Source organism: Rattus norvegicus, chromosome 19 (genome assembly GCF_036323735.1).
Source record: "Rattus norvegicus strain BN/NHsdMcwi chromosome 19, GRCr8, whole genome shotgun sequence".
Classification (NCBI taxonomy): domain Eukaryota; kingdom Metazoa; phylum Chordata; class Mammalia; order Rodentia; family Muridae; genus Rattus; species Rattus norvegicus.
Window position 1 is genome coordinate 69,747,154 of NC_086037.1, and position 17,762 is coordinate 69,764,915.

The 17,762-nt window shown below is 49.5% G+C and overlaps 2 protein-coding genes across 4 annotated transcripts; one reads left to right on the forward strand and one right to left on the reverse strand.

Annotated features, from left to right (window-relative positions):
* Positions 1-5,233: 5,233 nt before the first annotated feature.
* Positions 5,234-7,723, reverse strand: Exoc8 (exocyst complex component 8). The gene has a single exon (NM_139043.2). It carries the CDS (start codon positions 7,567-7,569, stop codon positions 5,419-5,421), a length of 2,151 nt encoding a protein of 716 aa, NP_620612.1. The 5' UTR covers positions 7,570-7,723; the 3' UTR covers positions 5,234-5,418.
* Positions 7,724-7,835: 112 nt separating this feature from the next.
* Positions 7,836-15,087, forward strand: Sprtn (SprT-like N-terminal domain). 3 transcript variants are annotated; one of them, NM_001399182.1, is made up of 5 exons: positions 7,836-8,320; positions 8,921-9,020; positions 9,740-9,868; positions 10,960-11,227; positions 11,823-15,087. In NM_001399182.1, the coding sequence occupies exons 1-5, from the start codon at positions 8,100-8,102 to the stop codon at positions 12,593-12,595; spliced, it is 1,491 nt and encodes a 496-aa protein (NP_001386111.1). In that variant the 5' UTR covers positions 7,836-8,099; the 3' UTR covers positions 12,596-15,087. The 3 variants fall into 3 exon arrangements, with proteins under 3 accessions (NP_001386111.1, XP_038953600.1, XP_006255872.1); XM_006255810.4 differs by lacking the exon at positions 7,836-8,320 and adding an exon at positions 8,331-8,601; XM_039097672.1 differs by lacking the exon at positions 8,921-9,020 and having other exon boundaries at positions 8,184-8,320.
* Positions 15,088-17,762: the final 2,675 nt, after the last annotated feature.

The window sequence follows — 17,762 nt, forward strand, 5'->3', positions numbered from 1 at the left end:
TCAGTCAGTCAGCTGCAGTCACCTGCCACATGTCAACACGCCCGTGCTGCTGACTGAGCTGAGCTGTCACCAGTCAGGTGTAACCAGGTAGCTGAGGATGAATGAGCCTCACGTCCTCCTGCCTCTACCTCAGTGCTGAGATTACAGGCATGCATTATCATGCAGTGTTGATAGTGTTGGGGATTGAACTCAGGGCTTTGTGCATACTAGGCAAGCACTGTACCAAGCCTCAGCCCTACCTCAAAATATTGAAAGTGTATCTAAATCTGGAACTGGAGATGCATCAACGGTAAGAGCACTGCTGCTCTTCCATTGGACCGGAGTTCATATCCTGCCACCTACGTTAGGTGGCCCAGAACACCTGCAACTCCAGCTCCAGGCTCCAATCTGTCAGACACACTTTCACATAATTGAGTGAATAAGCCTGGTGTGGTGACATGTGAGGCAGCAGCAACAGGATTCCTGAGCTCAGGACCAGCCTGATTTATACAGACTTCTAAGCAGGTTCAAGGCTATACAGGCTCGATCTCAAAAATCTCACTACACTGCATTTATCACAAAATGAATGGTTGTGAGGATTAATGGAAATAGAAAATCTTCTATATTGTTGGGGAGACTACCAGACTTCCCTGGTGGTTAAGTTTGGTAGTGTTTATCTAAATTAAGAAAGGATAGTTTGGTTCTCTGGGATTAGGTCTGTCACTGCAAATACACCAAGAAGGCATGGCAGATAACTACTGGACCCACTCTGGCACCTCCAGGAAAATGGCGAGTAAAGTTGAAATCAGCCAGCACACCAACTTTATTGCTCCTGTGGCAAGGCTGAGTAGAAGAAGCCGACCGTGGACATGTGACACCATTGTTCCTGCATCAAAACAGTGACATGAGGGACCTGGATCCCCAAGGCCATTTCTTCTGCCATAGTCAAGTATGCTGCCAGAGGATTGAAGGAACTGAAAGGCCAGGAGAAGGGCCACCATTGGAGACATCTGCAGCTCACAGTCGATGGGTTAATGTACACAATAAAAGGAATGGCTTAGCACAGCATACCTAGACATGAATTATACACATGTATTCCCAGAAATAAGATAAAAAGGGAAAGTAATATATTACACACACATCTACCCATATGTATAACTTTTTCTGGAAGTTTTTAAAACTATTTTTACATACTGTGTGTGTGTGTGTGTGTGTGAGAGAGAGAGAGAGAGAGAGAGAGAGAGAGAGAGAGCGAGCATGAGCAAGCACACACTGCCCAAGGCCAGGAGGTGTCATTTGCTGAAGGTGGACTGATTTTGAACCTGTCCTCAGAGCAGCAAGTGTTCATAAGCACTCACCTACCTCTCTCCCTAGTATTCTCTTCATCTTCCTCCTTGGTTTTGTTTTTGGGTGACAGCCTCCCATGTAGTCCTAGCTATCCTGGAATTCATTATGTAGACAAGGCTGGCTTCAAACTCCGATCTGCCTGCCTCTGCCTCCCAAGTGCTGGAGATTAAAGGGTGTATGTACCAAGAGGCCTGGCTCTTTTTTTTCAGTCAGGGTCTCACTGGGTACCCAGAGATCCTCTTGCTTCTGCCTCTTGAATTCTGGAATTATAAATGTGTCATCACACCCAGCTGGGAATACTTTTTAAATATGAATATGAAAATTATAATATGTAAAAGGCTAACATAGTTGCCAGGAAATGAAAGTTAACTATGAAGACTACTCTATCTGGAGAAGACCCCAGGGAAGTAGAACTACAGAAACGATGCTTTGAAATACCTGAGTGAACGAAGCAGGAAGGGAATTGTTCGAGTTCTGGGGGAGGGTGCACATACAGCTTGTCAGGGCCGCCTGGCAGAGTCTGGTGCTGCTTTCTCTTACACACCTGTCTGAGCTCTGCAGTTCCCTCATGCGGGTCCCTTCCAGACACGGAGTCTTCTCACATCTGCCCATAGAGCATGCCTCCCTTTCTTCTCACACCTGTATGTACCAGTAGTTCTATGAGAAACTGCCCCATTTGAAAGTACACCGTGGGCGTTTCTGCTGTACACAGCTGTGTCTGTTAACTCTGTCCTATTTTTGAACATTGAGAGACGACGGGTATCGTGAAGCTCAGCATTTGGTCCTTTAACTACAATGGCTTTATCTTCCATCCACTGGGGTGATGCTTGCCTCAGGTCAGTGATCTGCAGAGATCATAAACTTGGCTTTTAAGATTCTCACCTTGTATACTGCAGTTTCCCACTCAAGGATATCCTAAAAATCTTGTGTTTTCTGAGGCCTGGATTGTTGCTCCAAGTACTTATAAGTCCCTGGGTTTCATCCTCAGCACACTCAAAACTTCACAGTTCTGACACTATACAAAATATTTAAAATCATCTTATCGGCCTCTGTCCTCCCCACATAAAGAAAAGGACATAGGACTGGTGGTTGAACTAGACAAGTCAGATGATGGAGGGACCTGCTCTGTAATCCCAGGGCCCAAGAGGTAGGGACAGCTGGAGCGCTGAGTTTGAGGCCAGCCTGGTCTACAGAGCAAGTTCCAGGACAGCTAGGGCTACTCAGAGAAACCCTTTCTTGGAAAAAAAAAAAAAAAAGGATAAAAGAACAGAGTCTGAGCCTTAATTGGAGGCAGGTAGACCCCAAGTTCAATGCCAGCCTGGTCTACACAGAGAATTCCAAGCTATCCAAGACTAGAGTAGACCCTGTCTCGACGCAAATAAACAAAGTGTTATAACAGCACCGGTTCCGTCGGTGTGAGAATGCTACAGAGCCGTCAGTTCAGAGGTCCCATCTCTCACTGTATAAAGTGCAGTGTGCGACCGTGCTTCTGTCTGCAGCGCGCTCCGGCCCCTCTGCCCTACAACACCAGCTGCAAGACGAATGTGCAGGGAATCATGGTAGAATCTTCAACAGAAATGACTCTAAGCACTTAAGTGACAGGAGGCTCTCATCAGAGGCTGAACTGTCTAACCGAAATTAACCCAGTCCGTGATTCTTGTTCGGTCTATGCAATTCATTTGAAAGCAAATGAACGGTGCTCGCTTCGGCAGCACATATACTAAAATTGGAATGAAAGCAAATGAACGGTGATAATGTTGAAGCAGCGTGCCAGCATGCACAGAACTACCACTGCTGCACATCCTGCAAGCTTCAGACTCTGGTGAGACATGGGAGTCAGGACCTCTGACTGATCTTAGGGGGACGGTGAATACCAAGTATCTGGCACCCAAGGGGGATGCAGTCAACTTCCTGCCCAGATTTCTCAGACTGCATTCCCTCAGCTACACAGAAGAACACAGTAGCCCATCTTAGCAGAATGAAGTTCTCCACTTCCATTTCCATAAGGATACAGCATTTATTATATGGGACATGTTAGCATTCTTACAGCTCTATGCCATAGAGTTCTCCACACAGCGCATTTCATATAGTAAACTCCAAATGGCACCAAGTAATCATCACAACCACACAATTCTTTGAAATTCAAGTTTCCAGTGATCCTAAGAGAAATTAGTATATTTGTTTGGCTGGGACATCCAGTTATGGTCATGTAGAAAATTCTAACTACGCAAGGCGTAGTGGAGCACAGCTTTAATCCAAGCACTTGGGAGGCAGAGGCAGGAGGATCTCTGAGTTCAGGGCCAGCTTAGTCTTCACAGAGACTTTTATTTACAACAAACCCTAACATCGAAAAAGTGAAAATCTGTAATGGTGATCTCATCAATCTTTCTACATATGGAGAGCTAATAAAAGGGGAAGAAAAAGCTGGCCTGAATTTAGTTAAGCTGAAGAGTTTAACAACCCTGGATGACTGCAGAAGCCATCTGGGGTTTTACGTAATTTGACGGCTTACTACCTTTTTATTCAGACAAGGAATAACCTTTGGAACCAAAGGACATAAAAACATGGCATCTTGGACAAAAACCACAGCTAGAAGCTAGTGGAAAATGGGTGTGAGCAACACATTCTAACAGAACTAAGATAATCAGAGCAGAGCTCAGTTTAGAACTCTCAGGGGCTCCCATCTACCCACCTTCCCCTTTACTAAACAACCTGAGACAAGTATTACAATCTGGAATTCTCTTCAACGTTGTTTTAAAGGCAGGGTCTCTCTACAGAGCCCTGGCTGCCCTAGAATTCACCTTGTTGACCGGGCTGGCCTTGAACTCAGAGACCCACCTGCCCCTGCCTCAGCGCTCTGATGAAAAGTGTGCACTCTTGTTTGTCCCTTCCTTGTGCCTGATGTGTGTCCATCTCCTCTCAGTTACTAAGTTACAAAAGCCTACTGGGGCAGTGGGTGTAGCAGTAGATAGGGTGCTTGCCTAGTATGCCGGAAGTTAGGGTTTATTCTCCAATGCAGCATAAATGGCGCTGTGGCACATACCTGTAATCCCAGGCCTTGGGAAAGGGAGTCAGGATTAGAAATTCAAGGTCATCCTTGGCTACAAAGCCAGCTCAAAACCAGTCTGGGCTGAAACCTATCTCAAGACAGTATAACAACTAAAACCGAATCTCAGGCATTCTTAAGTGACATTGCATTCTTTTTTTTTTTTAACTCCTAACCTACACATACCCAGAACTCTTATTACTCAAACAGGGAGTTCTGCATTTTCCAGACGTCTCAGTGGCTCCAAACCCAGGTGTCTGCAGGGCTTGGAGTCACTCACCCACCTACTGCTAGGATCCTCTGTGTGGCTCTTCAGCCAGACTCACTTCCTGAACATGGCAATCTACTCACTTCTGGGATGTGTTAACAATTCAATGCAGTCCTTGTGATTCCCCAGAAAGATGCGTCTGAGTAGGCAGTAGGCATGGAACACGCCAGTTTTCCGACTTTTGGATGCCTGTGGTTTATGAAAGCCTCCTTCCACACCACTACAAACACTGAAGAGTCTGGGGCCCACTTACTCAAATTTATCCCAAGCCAACTCATTTCTTCCCAATTTGGCTTGCTTCTTGAGTACATGACACAGGGGCGCTACACAGCAATGACCGTTCAGAAGCCATTTTGTTGAACTGGAATGCTTCACAACTTAAACCCTGTGGACTTGCATATTTTTCTAGGCAGCACAGAAGTGCAATGTTCCAGGATGTGCTACTGTGACAAGTGTGTTTCAGGTTAAAGAGTGACCTGAAATGCTGCTGTGACCATACACTCCTTAAAGAGTTTAAAAAAAAAAAAAAGCACAGTATGTGCTCTAATAATCCCTCTATGTGGGAGGGAGCACTTAACACATTATCTTTCTTCTTTTGACTGCATTTTTAAGAGGGCACTTTTATATGCTGTTTGTGTCTGAGGAATGTGTTGATATTGTGTAATGTGAATACAAACAATGCATCTGTAGTACATGTGTGTGTACAGACATACATACATACATACAGACAGACAGACAGACAGACAGACAGACGCACACACAGCATCGAACCAGAGCCTCAGACCACAGACGTGGTGCTCTCAGGATTCACCCGCAGGAGTCTCGATGCATTCCGAAGGTCCTGCAGCTGCTTGGCAGGCTTCCCCACACCTTCCTCAAACCTCCTCTCCACCACTGGGAGGACAGTGTCGTAAAGGAAGGATGCGTTCTGCCGGATGAAAGTCTTCTTCTCTGGGTCCTGCTCACAGCGCAGGCTGTAGTCCACATGCTGCACAGCAACCAGTATGACTTCCACCAGACTCTCCAGGAGCACCATGTGTAGCTCTGGGAAGTACAGTTTCAGTGCCTCCTCCAGGAAGCCCATGGTCTGCTTGGTGAAGGCTACCACAGTGTAGCTCAGGTTCACCCAGCAGTCATCCCCCGTATACTGCTCAAAGTTACTGACCCCGCAACTTCTCATCTCCTCCTTGAGCTTGCCCAGGGCCTCAGGAGTCATCAGGTTCATCCGACGCCACATCTCCTCCGAGTTTCGGTGCTTGGTGGCTTCAATGATAATCTCCTTGTAACTGAGCAAGGCCCCCTGGATGTCCTTCACCAGGAGGGCATGGATGATGAAGGTGAGATCCAGCCCAATCTCTCCCAGCTGCTGGCAGTGCTCCTTGGCTACCTTCACACACTCGGCAGCAGTGGACAGGCTCTCCTTGCTGTCAAAAACCTGCTTGCTGAAAGCATCCACGAACATGCCCATGGCAGACCTTGCCCAGACCACAAAGGCAGAGTAGCAGCCACTGTCCGTGCCTGCAAAGTCTGTCTCAAACTCCCGTGCAGTCTCTAGGAGGCTGGTAAAGAAGACATGGCACAGCTTGTGAATATAGAGCAGAGTGGCGCCCTCAATTCGAAGCTGGCGGATGGCAGTATGCACAGCTGCCGCCCTGTTCCTCAGAAACAGCTCACAAGCCTTAGTGCACTGGCCGAGACGGATCAGTTGAGACACTGCCCTTCGAGTAGCCTTAGGGCCACCTCTCAGAGAGCGATCCGGGGAGAGCTCAAACACAAGCACCTCGGTGAGCTGTCGCACTCGTTCATCCACTTTGGCCCTCAGCTCTTTCACAGAAGGTGGGCTGGGCTTATCTTCAAGATAGTGATTTAATTTGTCCAGCAAGTCCACGGCACCCTCAAAGTCCCTCTGCGCAATACAAACATCCAGGTCTTCCGGCAACTCCTGGATCCACTCCATGGAAAGGTCAACCTTTTCCTCCTCTGCCTCCGGGGTGGCCAGTTCCTCCTCGGCCTCATCCTCAAACGGGTTGCTGCCCTTGGAAGTGACCGGTGGTGGCGCACGCAAGGCGGCTGCCTCCTCCTGCTCCCGTCTCCTCTTGTCGCTGAGCGCCCTCTTGGTTTCCTCCAGCACTTCCAGCCACTCGCGTTTAATCTTGGCATTTTCCGCTTGAAAGATTCGGCTCTCAGGGAACATGAGCAGCTTGAACATGTCTTTCATAGGTGGATTGTCTTTGACGTTGACCACAGCCAGGCGGTCCAGTGGGTAGAGTGCGTTGTAGCGGTACATGCCTCGCCGTTGTGGTAGCCAAGTGGCCACCAGCAGACAGTCGTTCATGAGGAAGCCATGCACTCGCTGCAGCTGGGCCATATGGTCTGCCTCGTATTCCACCAGGTCCCCGTTGTACACAAGGTACTGACCTGGTGTCTCCAGCAGGTCCCTGCAGCCCTCCACCTTCTCCAGCAGCGTGGTGAGCGTTCGCTGCTTGCCCTCCTCTCCCGTCCCGGGGCCCTCGCGAGGGACTCCGGCCGGCCCCGGAAGAAAGCCCGCCTGGGCCGCCCCGCGCTCCCGCGGTCCCGCGCCCGCCGTGTCCTCACCCGTGGATGCGCCCGCGGCAGCGGCGGGCAGCAGTGCCAGCGGGATGCTCTCCAGACTGCTCTTCTGCTCCGTCAGCAGGTGGCTCAGCTGGTACATCTCGCTCTCCAGGTAGGAGATCTCGCGCGCCGTCTCGATGAACTGCCGGTAGTTCTGGTAGACGTTGCGCTTCAGGTTCTGCGCCGTCTCCTCCGCCAGCGCCTGCACCCGCTGTCGGTGCTCCTGCAGGTCGCGGTCGCCGTCCGACTGCTGCGACAGTTGCTTCACGTACAGCCGCGCCTCGAAGCCCCCCGACTCCAGCTGCCTCCGCAGGCGGCTCGCCCCGCTGTCCGACATGGCTGCCACCCGCCCTGCTCCCGCGGCCCGCAGTGGCTGTCACTCGCCGCCTCCCGGCCCCACCCGAGCCCGGTGGAGAAGCGGTAGAGGAAGCGGGGCGGGAGCAACACCCAAACGCCTGCGCCGGGGCCGAGCGCTGCATTGCGCCTGTGCCAAAGTCGAGACTCTCACACTGCGCCTGCGCCCGGGGCGGAGTGTCGACGACGCGCCTGCGCGGAAACGGCAGCGTCTTAAGGCGCGTGCGCGGACGGGCCAGTACGGAAGTCAGAGGAGGGTCGGGCACGGACCAGACTTGACGTGAGGCGCTGGACCTCGGCGGCGGTCTGGAGACAACTGGCTTCCTGAAGCCGTCCCTACCCCGAGCCCAGCGTTCCTAAGTCTGTGTCCGCGGGGCAGAGCCGAGCCACCTTCGGTTAGGCGTTCGAGGCGAGCCCGCGCGCCCTGACAGCGGGGCCGGGAGGTCTCGCGAGATCCGTACGCCTCACGAGCCCGACCGGCGTCTTGGGAGCGGCTGAAGTGAGAGTATCGGGATGGACGAGGATCTGGTGGTCGCGCTGCGGCTGCAGGAGGAGTGGGACGTGCAGGCGGCGCGGCGCGCGGCGGCGCGGGAGCCCCTATCGTTGGTGGACGCGTCCTGGGAGCTGGTGGACCCCACCCCGGACCTGCAGGCGCTCTTCCTGCAGTTTAACGATCGCTTCTTCTGGGGTCAGCTGGAGGCCGTGGAGGTGAAGTGGAGTGTGCGCATGACACTGTGAGTGCGCCCACGAACGGCTCGGAACGTAGGGAAGGGCAAGGGCGCTGAGTTGTCGTTGGTGTGTCCCCTCCTCGTGGCCCAACGGCTCTCAGAGATGTACCAGCAGGATCCCTCATCTACCCACTGAGTTTGAGAAATCCTGTTCTAGATAATAATCTGCCCTGCATATACACCGTCACATAGCAGCCTGAGCTGAAGCAGGCTGAGACGTAGCGTACTTCTAACTTCACATCGGCCCCGTGACAAGTCCCGGTGCGGAGCAGAGAGGATAACAGTGGGTGAGGGTGTGAGGGTGATCAAGTGTTATTAAAAAGCCCTCTATCAGGGACTTTCGTTGAACTGCCCAAGGATAAGGATTTGCTGGCTCTTTTTTTTTTTTTTTTTTTTTTGGAGACAGGGTCTCACTATGTATCTGTGGCTGCCCTGGAATTCACTCTGTAGACCAGGCTGGCCCGGAACTGGGAGATCCTCCTGCATCTGCCTCCCACGGACTAGGATGAAAGGCCTGCGCCACCATGCCAGGCGAGGGTTTGTTTTTTGTTCTGTCTCCTTTGTGCATTGGGTGAACCTAATCCATTGTCCGTGACTGTTTTCCAGGTGTGCTGGCATCTGCACCTATGAAGGGAGAGGAGGCATGTGCTCCATCCGTCTCAGTGAACCCTTGTTAAAACTCAGACCAAGAAAGGACCTTGTAGAGGTAGTCTTCGCATAAACTGGTTCCTCAACATTTAGATTTTTATTTTTCAATGATGTGTTCTTGATAGTAGCTCATACTATCTTCAACCACAAGATCCTCTGGTCTCTGCCTGAGGGCTTACAACAGTGCATCACCATTCCCGTCCAGGGTATTTTGTTGATTTTAAGAGACAGTCTCTATTCCTTAGATTGGCCCTGGTCTTAATGCTTCTCTTGCCTCAGCCTCTCCAGTGAGCTGGCATGCAAGTACCCAGCTATTTTTAGAGGGCGCAGGGTTGTGGGGGGTTTGATGGTGAGGGAGGCAGAGCTTGCTGTAGCCAAGCTGATCTCAAACTCCTGAGCCTTCTGCTTCCACCTTGAGTCTGGGATCATGGGTCAGGATCATGCCCAGTGGCCGTTCAGAGCTGGGCTGCTTGCTCTTTTGGTGTCCGCATTTCCATTGTTGGCATCTGGAGTCTGCATGGCAGAGTTTTGACTCTATTGGATGTTAAAGTTTTTGTGTGGTTGGGTTCACCAACCTTTTGGGTTTGGGTACATAGTTAAATGGGCCTTCCTAAGCAGCGTTCATTCTGTGAAGAGGGGTACTGGGTTCTGTAGAGCTTGGAATATATGTAAAGGTTTGTACTTGGCTCTGCAGAAGGCTAAGACTGCAGGTTAAAAAAGAATTCATTTTAGCTTCACACTTGCCCTAGAAAATCAATACTTGGTTTTGTGTTTCAGACTCTCTTGCACGAAATGATCCATGCTTACTTATTTGTCACTAATAATGACAAAGACCGAGAAGGACACGGCCCAGAGTTCTGTAAACACATGCATCGAATCAACCAGCTGACAGGAGCCAACATAACGGTCGGTACACTGAGCCACACAGGTTTGGGGAGCAGGCAGGACCAGGGTCTTGGCTGTGTAGACCAGTCTTGCCTCATACTCAAAATTCTAACTTAGCCTCCTAAGTGGTGGGATTGTGGGTATGTCCCACCACGCCTAGTAGCCATTCATTCAGCAAAGGGGAACTAGGTAGAAAGAGATTTTCAGCCTTGAACAAGAGTCCTACCATTTAGTCTCTAGGGGTAGAGTGGCTAAGGAGCCTGCAGGCCTCTTCGTTGAGGCTTCAGCAACTGCAGGCCAGCATTTCAGGCATGGGACCTTCAGGAGTGACTCCAGCTCATCTTCCCTGAGCTCTTCTGGAACCATCGCTGCTATGCAGTGGCGTCACGGCAGTGCCTGCTTTTGAGATCGTGACAGTAAAGGATGTGCGGTGCACCGTGAGCACTGACAATGTTGTTAACTATGAGGGTCTTGTGTGATTGCTTAGGAAGGATCTGGCCCTTTTGCAGTTTTTATCATTCCAGGAACTTAAGGAAGTGTGTGCCTCCTCACCTTTCCTTCTGTGCAGTTTTATTCTCTGTGTGCGCTGATGCTCCGCTTGCATGTGTGCCTGTGGGAGGGCGTCAGATCCCTGGGCTCTGTAACCAGAGTTACAGATGGTTGTGAGCTGCATTGTGGGTGCTTGGCAGCTGAACCTAGGGTCCTCTGTAAGAGTAGCCTCTTACCCACTGAGCCATCTCTCCAGCCCTGTGGTCTCAGGTCTTTCTCTCTATGGTAGCTTAGTAAGGTTGTGGTGAACATCCTCGGGCCTAGCTTTTAATGATGATGTTGTTCACTCTGCAACATTTTCATTCATGGTGGTGTTTTCTGGTTGTGGGGTTTTTTGCCCACAAAAATCTCTTGCTTTACATGCTTCTATATTTACAGTTGGAAGTTTTAAATTACCTGATGCTTCCCATTATAGTGAACTTTGGAAAAGAAATTAAATATAGTAGCTGTCCCCAAATGAAACTCTGAGAAATGGACTATCTCAAGACAAAAGGACTCCGTGGGTAAAATATCTCGTTAGATTGCCTAACTTGTCTTGACTGCTGAACACTCCCTCTGCCCAGGTCTACCACACTTTCCACGATGAGGTGGATGAGTATCGCCGGCACTGGTGGCGCTGCAATGGACCCTGCCAGCACAAACAGCCCTACTATGGCTATGTGAAGCGTGCCACCAACAGGGCTCCCTCTGCTCATGACTACTGGTGGGCTGACCACCAGAAAACTTGTGGAGGCACTTACATAAAAATCAAGGAGCCAGAGAACTATGCAAAGAAAGGCAGAGGAAAGACAAAAGCAGGCAAGCAGCCCACATCGGCAGTGGAGAATAAAGGTACCTTTCCATCACACAGCATCCACAAAGGGACAGTAGCCGAGTGTGTGGAGGGGAAGAGGCCTCCATTGGCAGTGTAACAACACTAGGGTGTGAGTCCTGACCAGTACAGATGTCACAGTGGCTTGGGAGGATGGGAAGGAGTGCGGCCTTCAATGTCTCCCTTAGGATCCGCTCCTTTTCTCAGAAGCTCCCAAGGAGGTAGCAGTTACTTAAGTTGAGGCTTCCTTCCCCTTGCAAGGTTGTCAGTTTGGGCTCAGCCTTGGGAGCCAAACTGGTTCCTAATATGGAGTGCAGTGCAGAGAAGGCAGCTGGCTGAAGGATTGGTTGGTGCAGAAGGACAGAATCAGTAGGAAGCCAGTGAGGAGGAGGAGGAGGCAGATGAGGGATCAGTACTTTCCTGGGAGCGTTCCTTGCTTAATATTGGATTCTTATCTATGATTTCTCCCATCCTTCCTGTTCTTTCAGTACAGGGTCTGACTACTGCACAGATCTCAGTCAGAACAGAACAATTTTTCATTTCCATAACCACCATCTGCTCAGTGTTTGTCTGTGTGTCAGTGTGTTAAGGAAGTCTTGTCTGTCCCCTTTGCAGATAAACTGTGCAGAGGAGAGGCCCAGCCGCTCATCCCATTCAGTGGCAAAGGGTATGTTCTTGGAGACACAAGCACTTGCCCTTCAGCTGGGAAGCTGAACACCTCACACATGGTTAATGACACCAAAGGTCTCTCAGGTCAAGACCATTCAGCGAGTGGCCTGAAGCTCGATTCCAACGTTGAGGTGAAATGTGAACAGAACGGTCTTCCAAATAAGAAGCCTCATCTTGTCACCCCTCTTCCCACTGCTAGTCACCAAAGTGTCCTGAGCAGCTACTTCCCCAGAGTCTCTGTTGCCAACCAAAAGGCTTTCAGAAATGTAAATGGATCCCCAGTGAAGAGTGGAACCATCGATGGCACCAAGCACTCTGCCTCAGCAGGCGCTCAGAGAAAGGTTCCACCTTCTAGGGCATCCCTGAGAAATTCCTCCAAAGTCACGGCACCAGCATCAGCAACCGTGACATCTGCAGCTGGGACTTCCGCAGCCATATCCCGAGAGGAGAGTGGGTCTGAAGACCAATTCCTGAACAAGCGACCCAGGTTGGAGGACAGGACTGCTTTGAATAATATCAAGGAGCAAACACAGAGTGGTGGTGACCTTGAGGATAGCTCACGGCCCACAGCCATCAGCACGCCTCGGAGCTCAGGCGGTCAGCGGCGGCTGGTCAACTGTCCAGTGTGTCAGGGCGTAGTTTTGGAGTCGCAGATTAATGAGCACTTGGACCGCTGCCTGGAAGGCAGCAAAACCAACCTCCGACCTCGAAGAGTGTGAGGTGGAGTGGGTCCCACACCGCCTGATGGCTCATGGTGCCGTCACCCAGCAGTTGAAGGACGTGTGGGTCACAGTGTGACTTACTGCACCAGCAGTGTCATGTCTTACATACACACAACAAACAGCTGTGCTTTAAGTCTGCATTTCCATCCAGACGTGTCCCTGTGACCCCAGATGCTCAGGGAAGTGAGGCAGGAGCATCACTGCAGCCCACGGCCTTGGTAGTGTAGGGAGCCTGTCTCAGGAGCTTACTTGTCAGCGTGCTGGGTCCACACATGCCTTACCAAGACATGGCCCTGTTTGTTCTGTATTTGTGTATGGCTTTGTGTACTTTGGGGTTTTTTTGTTTGTTCATAAGGTTTTCGAGTACTATTTTTATTTATATATTCTCAAGATGGTCTTATCAGGAGTCCTGACAGCTGAATACTTTTAATGTTAAGCCCCGTTCTCTAAACTGATGTTAATCTTTTTGAGGTCTGACACTTTGTTCAGATAGTATGAAACAGTAGTTGTCCTAAAAGCATCCAGATTTTTTTTTAATCCTAACATATGTTTTCTATATTTTAAAAGATTTTACTTTCTACATAAAGGTGGTTGCAAGTTTTAAAGACTTCTATATTCATAATTTATATTTTAAATATAGTATGTATATTTATGTATATAATCTGTCCTGCTTTTACTAAAAGTGGCAGATTTTAAAGACTCATATTTAAAAGAATTTTTATAGCTCCTGGCAACTCATGTTAAAATCCCAGTACTTGGGAGGCTGAGGCAGGGCGGTGGCTGTGGGGTTTGGAGCCAGCCTGGGCCTGGCTCTAGCGTGGGCTGTGGTGAGTCTGGTTGGTTTTTCTCTTTCCTTGTTCCATCTTTATTCACCGAGCGGTGGCTGCAGAATTGAGAGTAGAGTGGATACTGGATGGACAGTACCGTTGTTTAGAATGTTAAAGCCGTCACTTGGTTCTGCGGCCTATTTGATGGGGACTTAAGTGAACGGTTTAAACTTGGTGCTAAAACGTAACTGATGTAGAACCTCTCACAAAGCTGCCTGACTCCTTGGAGAGCAGAAAAGGCCTGGGCAGCACTGTGAACTGTACAGCAAAGTGCAAACAAAAGATGGTCATATCCTCTGAGCACTGTGAGGTGCTGTCTTTCCGCGTTTGGGCAGAGACACACAGACACTGCTCAGTTTGTTTGTCTCATGTCTGTCCCTCCACCTTGCTACAAGGTGCACAAAGCTTGTGAGGTCAGGTGAACCTGGCTTGTCTGGTGTTCCCCTGTATAACTTCCCCCATTCCCACCTCCCCCAGGGGCCTGGGACAGGGCCTGCCTTCCTTATTAGAGAGTGGGAAGGTGGTATCTTTGTTATTGTGTAGGCTTATTTTCATTCCTCTGTAGAACTTAAAGATAACTAGAAGTTTCCCCCTCACCCCAGTATTATTGAACCATTGGAAGTGTCCTGGTGCAGGGCTAAGCGACAACACCCACTCAGGAGTGGACTGTCACAGGGTGTCTGTGGTCAGCTTTATCTGAGTCCTCTCCTCCCAACAGTGTGCCATTGTCAGCCTCTCCGCATTCCTGACAGGATCTTTAGCCTGTCAGATCGGATACCAAGTTTTGATATTTCTTAAAGCATGAAGTTAAATTTTTGTTAATGTTTATAGGTAAGTAGCTATTGAGGCTTTTTGTTTGGATATATGCCATATTTTCACCAATTTAACAGGTTATAGACAAATATTTTTGTGCCAAACTGCATAGCTGTGTTTATGAAGTAAGTCAGATGGTAGTTCGTGCCTTTCAGGAGCGACCTCCTCAGTGAGGGAAACATGCAGGTTAATATTAGTTAGTGCTTATGGCGGTGCGGGGTCAGGGTCTCACTCCGGCACTGGTTTTTACCGAGTTGAGTTAGCTTGTTAAGGAGGGGGGGGGGGATCTCAGGCGGGGAGAGAACTGGGCACATCTGTGGAAACCCAAGATGTTGAGCAGGATGGGATGTGAGGTCTGAGCCAGCGGCAGGAGGGAGAGCGTAGACAGACAGGCTAGCCAGGTTGAGGGTGTCCGCCAACCAGCTCTGCAGTGACGGTGTGCACATTAGAAAGTGGGAATGGGAGGAACCCGTGCCTGTTACAGGAGATTTGCCGGAAGAGTAATTATCCTTTATCTGTCATTTTATCAATGAAATGTGAATTTTGTATTCTCCCTTTGGAAGCAAATTTCTGACCCCACAGTGGAGCTAAAGTTGGTTCAGCTCCACATCGTAGGGCCCACAGCCATAGGTCCTGTTTCTGTACAATTTGTGCTTTCATCCCAGTTGCACGATGGCTAAAGGCAATGTGAGAAACCTTTGTTTGGCTTTGGCCGACTGGGCACACATCCTGACTGGGACCTCTGAGGCAAATGGGAAAACACTAAAACCTCATTCTCTCTTGTTCCAAAACTCTAGTTTTTTTCAAAACTTTACAGATTTTAAAAAATAAACGATGTTTTGATGTAAAGTGGTTGATGTGTTTTTCTGTGCTGAGGATGGGCCCCAGCTCCTCATAACTGAGTTCACAGATGGACATTTGTGCGCTTAGACATGTGCAAACGTAAGGCCACGAATGGAATCCCAGTGCTCTGCCACTGCACTACCCAGCCAGGTCTCAAGACTCCAGCGTGCTGTTCTCATGTTTACTAGCGCTGAGGGCCTTTACTCCCCTTACACTGTACAGAATACGAGACCACCCTTAGTTTGGCTCAAACTAAAGGAGAGGGCTGTGGTTGGTAAAGGGTGAGATGAGGCTGGGAAGCTCTGTGGTGCACTCTACAAGTAGCCACCAGAGGCTCCCATGTCATCTTAGACTCAAGCCAGGATGTGGGGCACAGAAATCAGGTCACTCATTTGCTATCCTGTTTCTCAGTCCTCCAGTAGCAACACCAACTCCAATCAGCCAAGGATGTTTCGGTGAAATTCTTTCCAAAGCTGCCTACTTGAAGCCTTGGAAACTTAGTTTTAACCCTTAATCTCTACTGATCCTACCCACCCCTCTCTTAACAATTACTGTGTGTATGTGTTTGGTTAGAGAGTCAGCTATCTCCTTAAGGATTTAAGATAGGTTTCTGTCAGTGTACTGTATTAAAGTTTGTAAGGGCTGGAGAGATGGCTCAGTGGTTAAGAGCACTGACTGCTCTTCCAGAGGTCCTGAGTTCAAATCCCAGCAACCACATGGTGGCTCACAACCATTTGTAATGATGCCCTCTTCTGTCTGAAAAACAACTACAGTGTACTTATATACATAAATCCTTTTAAAAGAAAAAATTTGTGAATAGCTGGGTACAGCAGTACAGAAGTTTATTCCCAGTACTCAGAGGCAGAGAGGTCTCTAAATTCCAGACCTCCCAGAGTGTGCTGCTGTCTCAAAGACTAACTCATTGTTTTCTTACAGATATGTGCAAACACAAGGCCACGAACGGAATCCCAGCACTCATCGAGGGGTTACAGGTTGGCCTCAGAGGACCCAGCTCCAAAAATACCCCACAACCAACATGGCTTCCTTTATAAAACCACCTGGGTGCACGGTGACTTGTTTCCATAGCTGTTCCATGGGACCAGAACTGGAAGGTGGAGGGTCTGGAGAAGCCATCCATGTCACTACTGCTTGGATAAAGCAACGTATGCCCGGGGCACAGATGTCTCCGTCACTGTCTTCCCAAGCCTCCTTGGGCATCTGCATCTGGGAGCCTCTTTTAAAAAACAAACAAACCCCCCCCCAAGTTTCTGAGGGTTGGGAACTTGCTGTTTAGGCAGAGGACAACTTGTAGGAGTCAGTTCTCTCCTACCACATGGGTTCAGGGTCAAACTTGGCAGTAAGTGCCTCATCTGTCATCTCAGTGGCCCTGGGTGCTTAGCTTTAAGAAAACTTAAAACTTATTTCTGTCCCCACCTGCCTTCCTTTCCTGTTTGGTCACTGAGTTCTGAGATTGGGATCTGACCACGCTAATCCAGCTGCCTTGAACTCCCAAGTTGGGCTTCTTTCCTCCTTGTAGCTGTAACCACAGGAGTGTGCCACAGTACAGGATGTGGATCTTTAAAGTGTTAAGTTTTATCCAAGAAAATGCTTGTTTGATTACATTTAGATTTTCTCATGCCGTAAAGACCAAGTCTCAAGTTTCCTTTTTCTTCCTTGTAAACTACAGTGGGGCCTCTAGCTGATTGGTCCCCTCTAGCGCTCACCTTCATAGGCGAAGTTCTTTCCCAGAAAAGAATATATCTGGGATTAAATTCGTGTGCTGCCTGTCCTCACTCTGCAGCAGGAAAGAATGCCCAGGCAGTGGGGTGTGAGTTCACCAGAGCAGAGCAAAGCCAGAAGCTAAGACAAGCAAGCTATAGGACTACAGAGCCCAGGGATGAGAACAGGGAGTGTCTGACAGGCTCGTAGCATCAGTGAAGAACCAGTGCTGGGACTTCCAAAGAGCCGCACCAGAACCATACCTCCCCACCTAAGGCAGTGTTTTCCAGTGTGGGTTCCTGTTTGGGGCTGAGGTGCCAGCCTCGAGAGCATCTCTGTCCCCCTCACAACTTGGGTGCCAGGAGTGGTAAACATGGAGTTGGGGACACAGGAAAACCAACACTGAGTAGATGGATCCCGGGAGCCCGGTGGGCAGAAAGGACCACCAGCCAGGGTGTCTAGCCAGGGGACTCAGGGCCACTGTCTGAGGCTAGCCTGGGCAAAAGTAAGACCCTGTCCCAAAACTAAACAAAAGGCTCAGAAGGTTACACCCAAACTGAAGAGTGTTAATTGTTTCATTACACCGCCACACTTAGACTTGTCCTCTGACACACTCTGCCGTTTAGAGACAGGGTCTCACCAGCCTCACGGAAATCTTCCTGCCTCTGCCTCTCAGGCGCAAGGATTAAAGGCATGTGTCACCACACCTGCCACACTAGATTCTTAGAGCTACAGTACATCCTGTTACTCTGACCAAAGAGACCTTTGAGTTTAAGTGGTCATTTTAAGGGGGTAGCTAGCCTGATTTCTTGTTGTTGTTTCTCACAGTGACCTCCAGGAAAGCACGCACTTTCCAAAAGATATAGAATTTAAATTTTGCCTGGCGCGAGCACCCCGCCCCATCCCCTGCAGCAGAACCTGGGACCTGGTACATCAGTAAAAGTCTGAGATACAAAGGACTC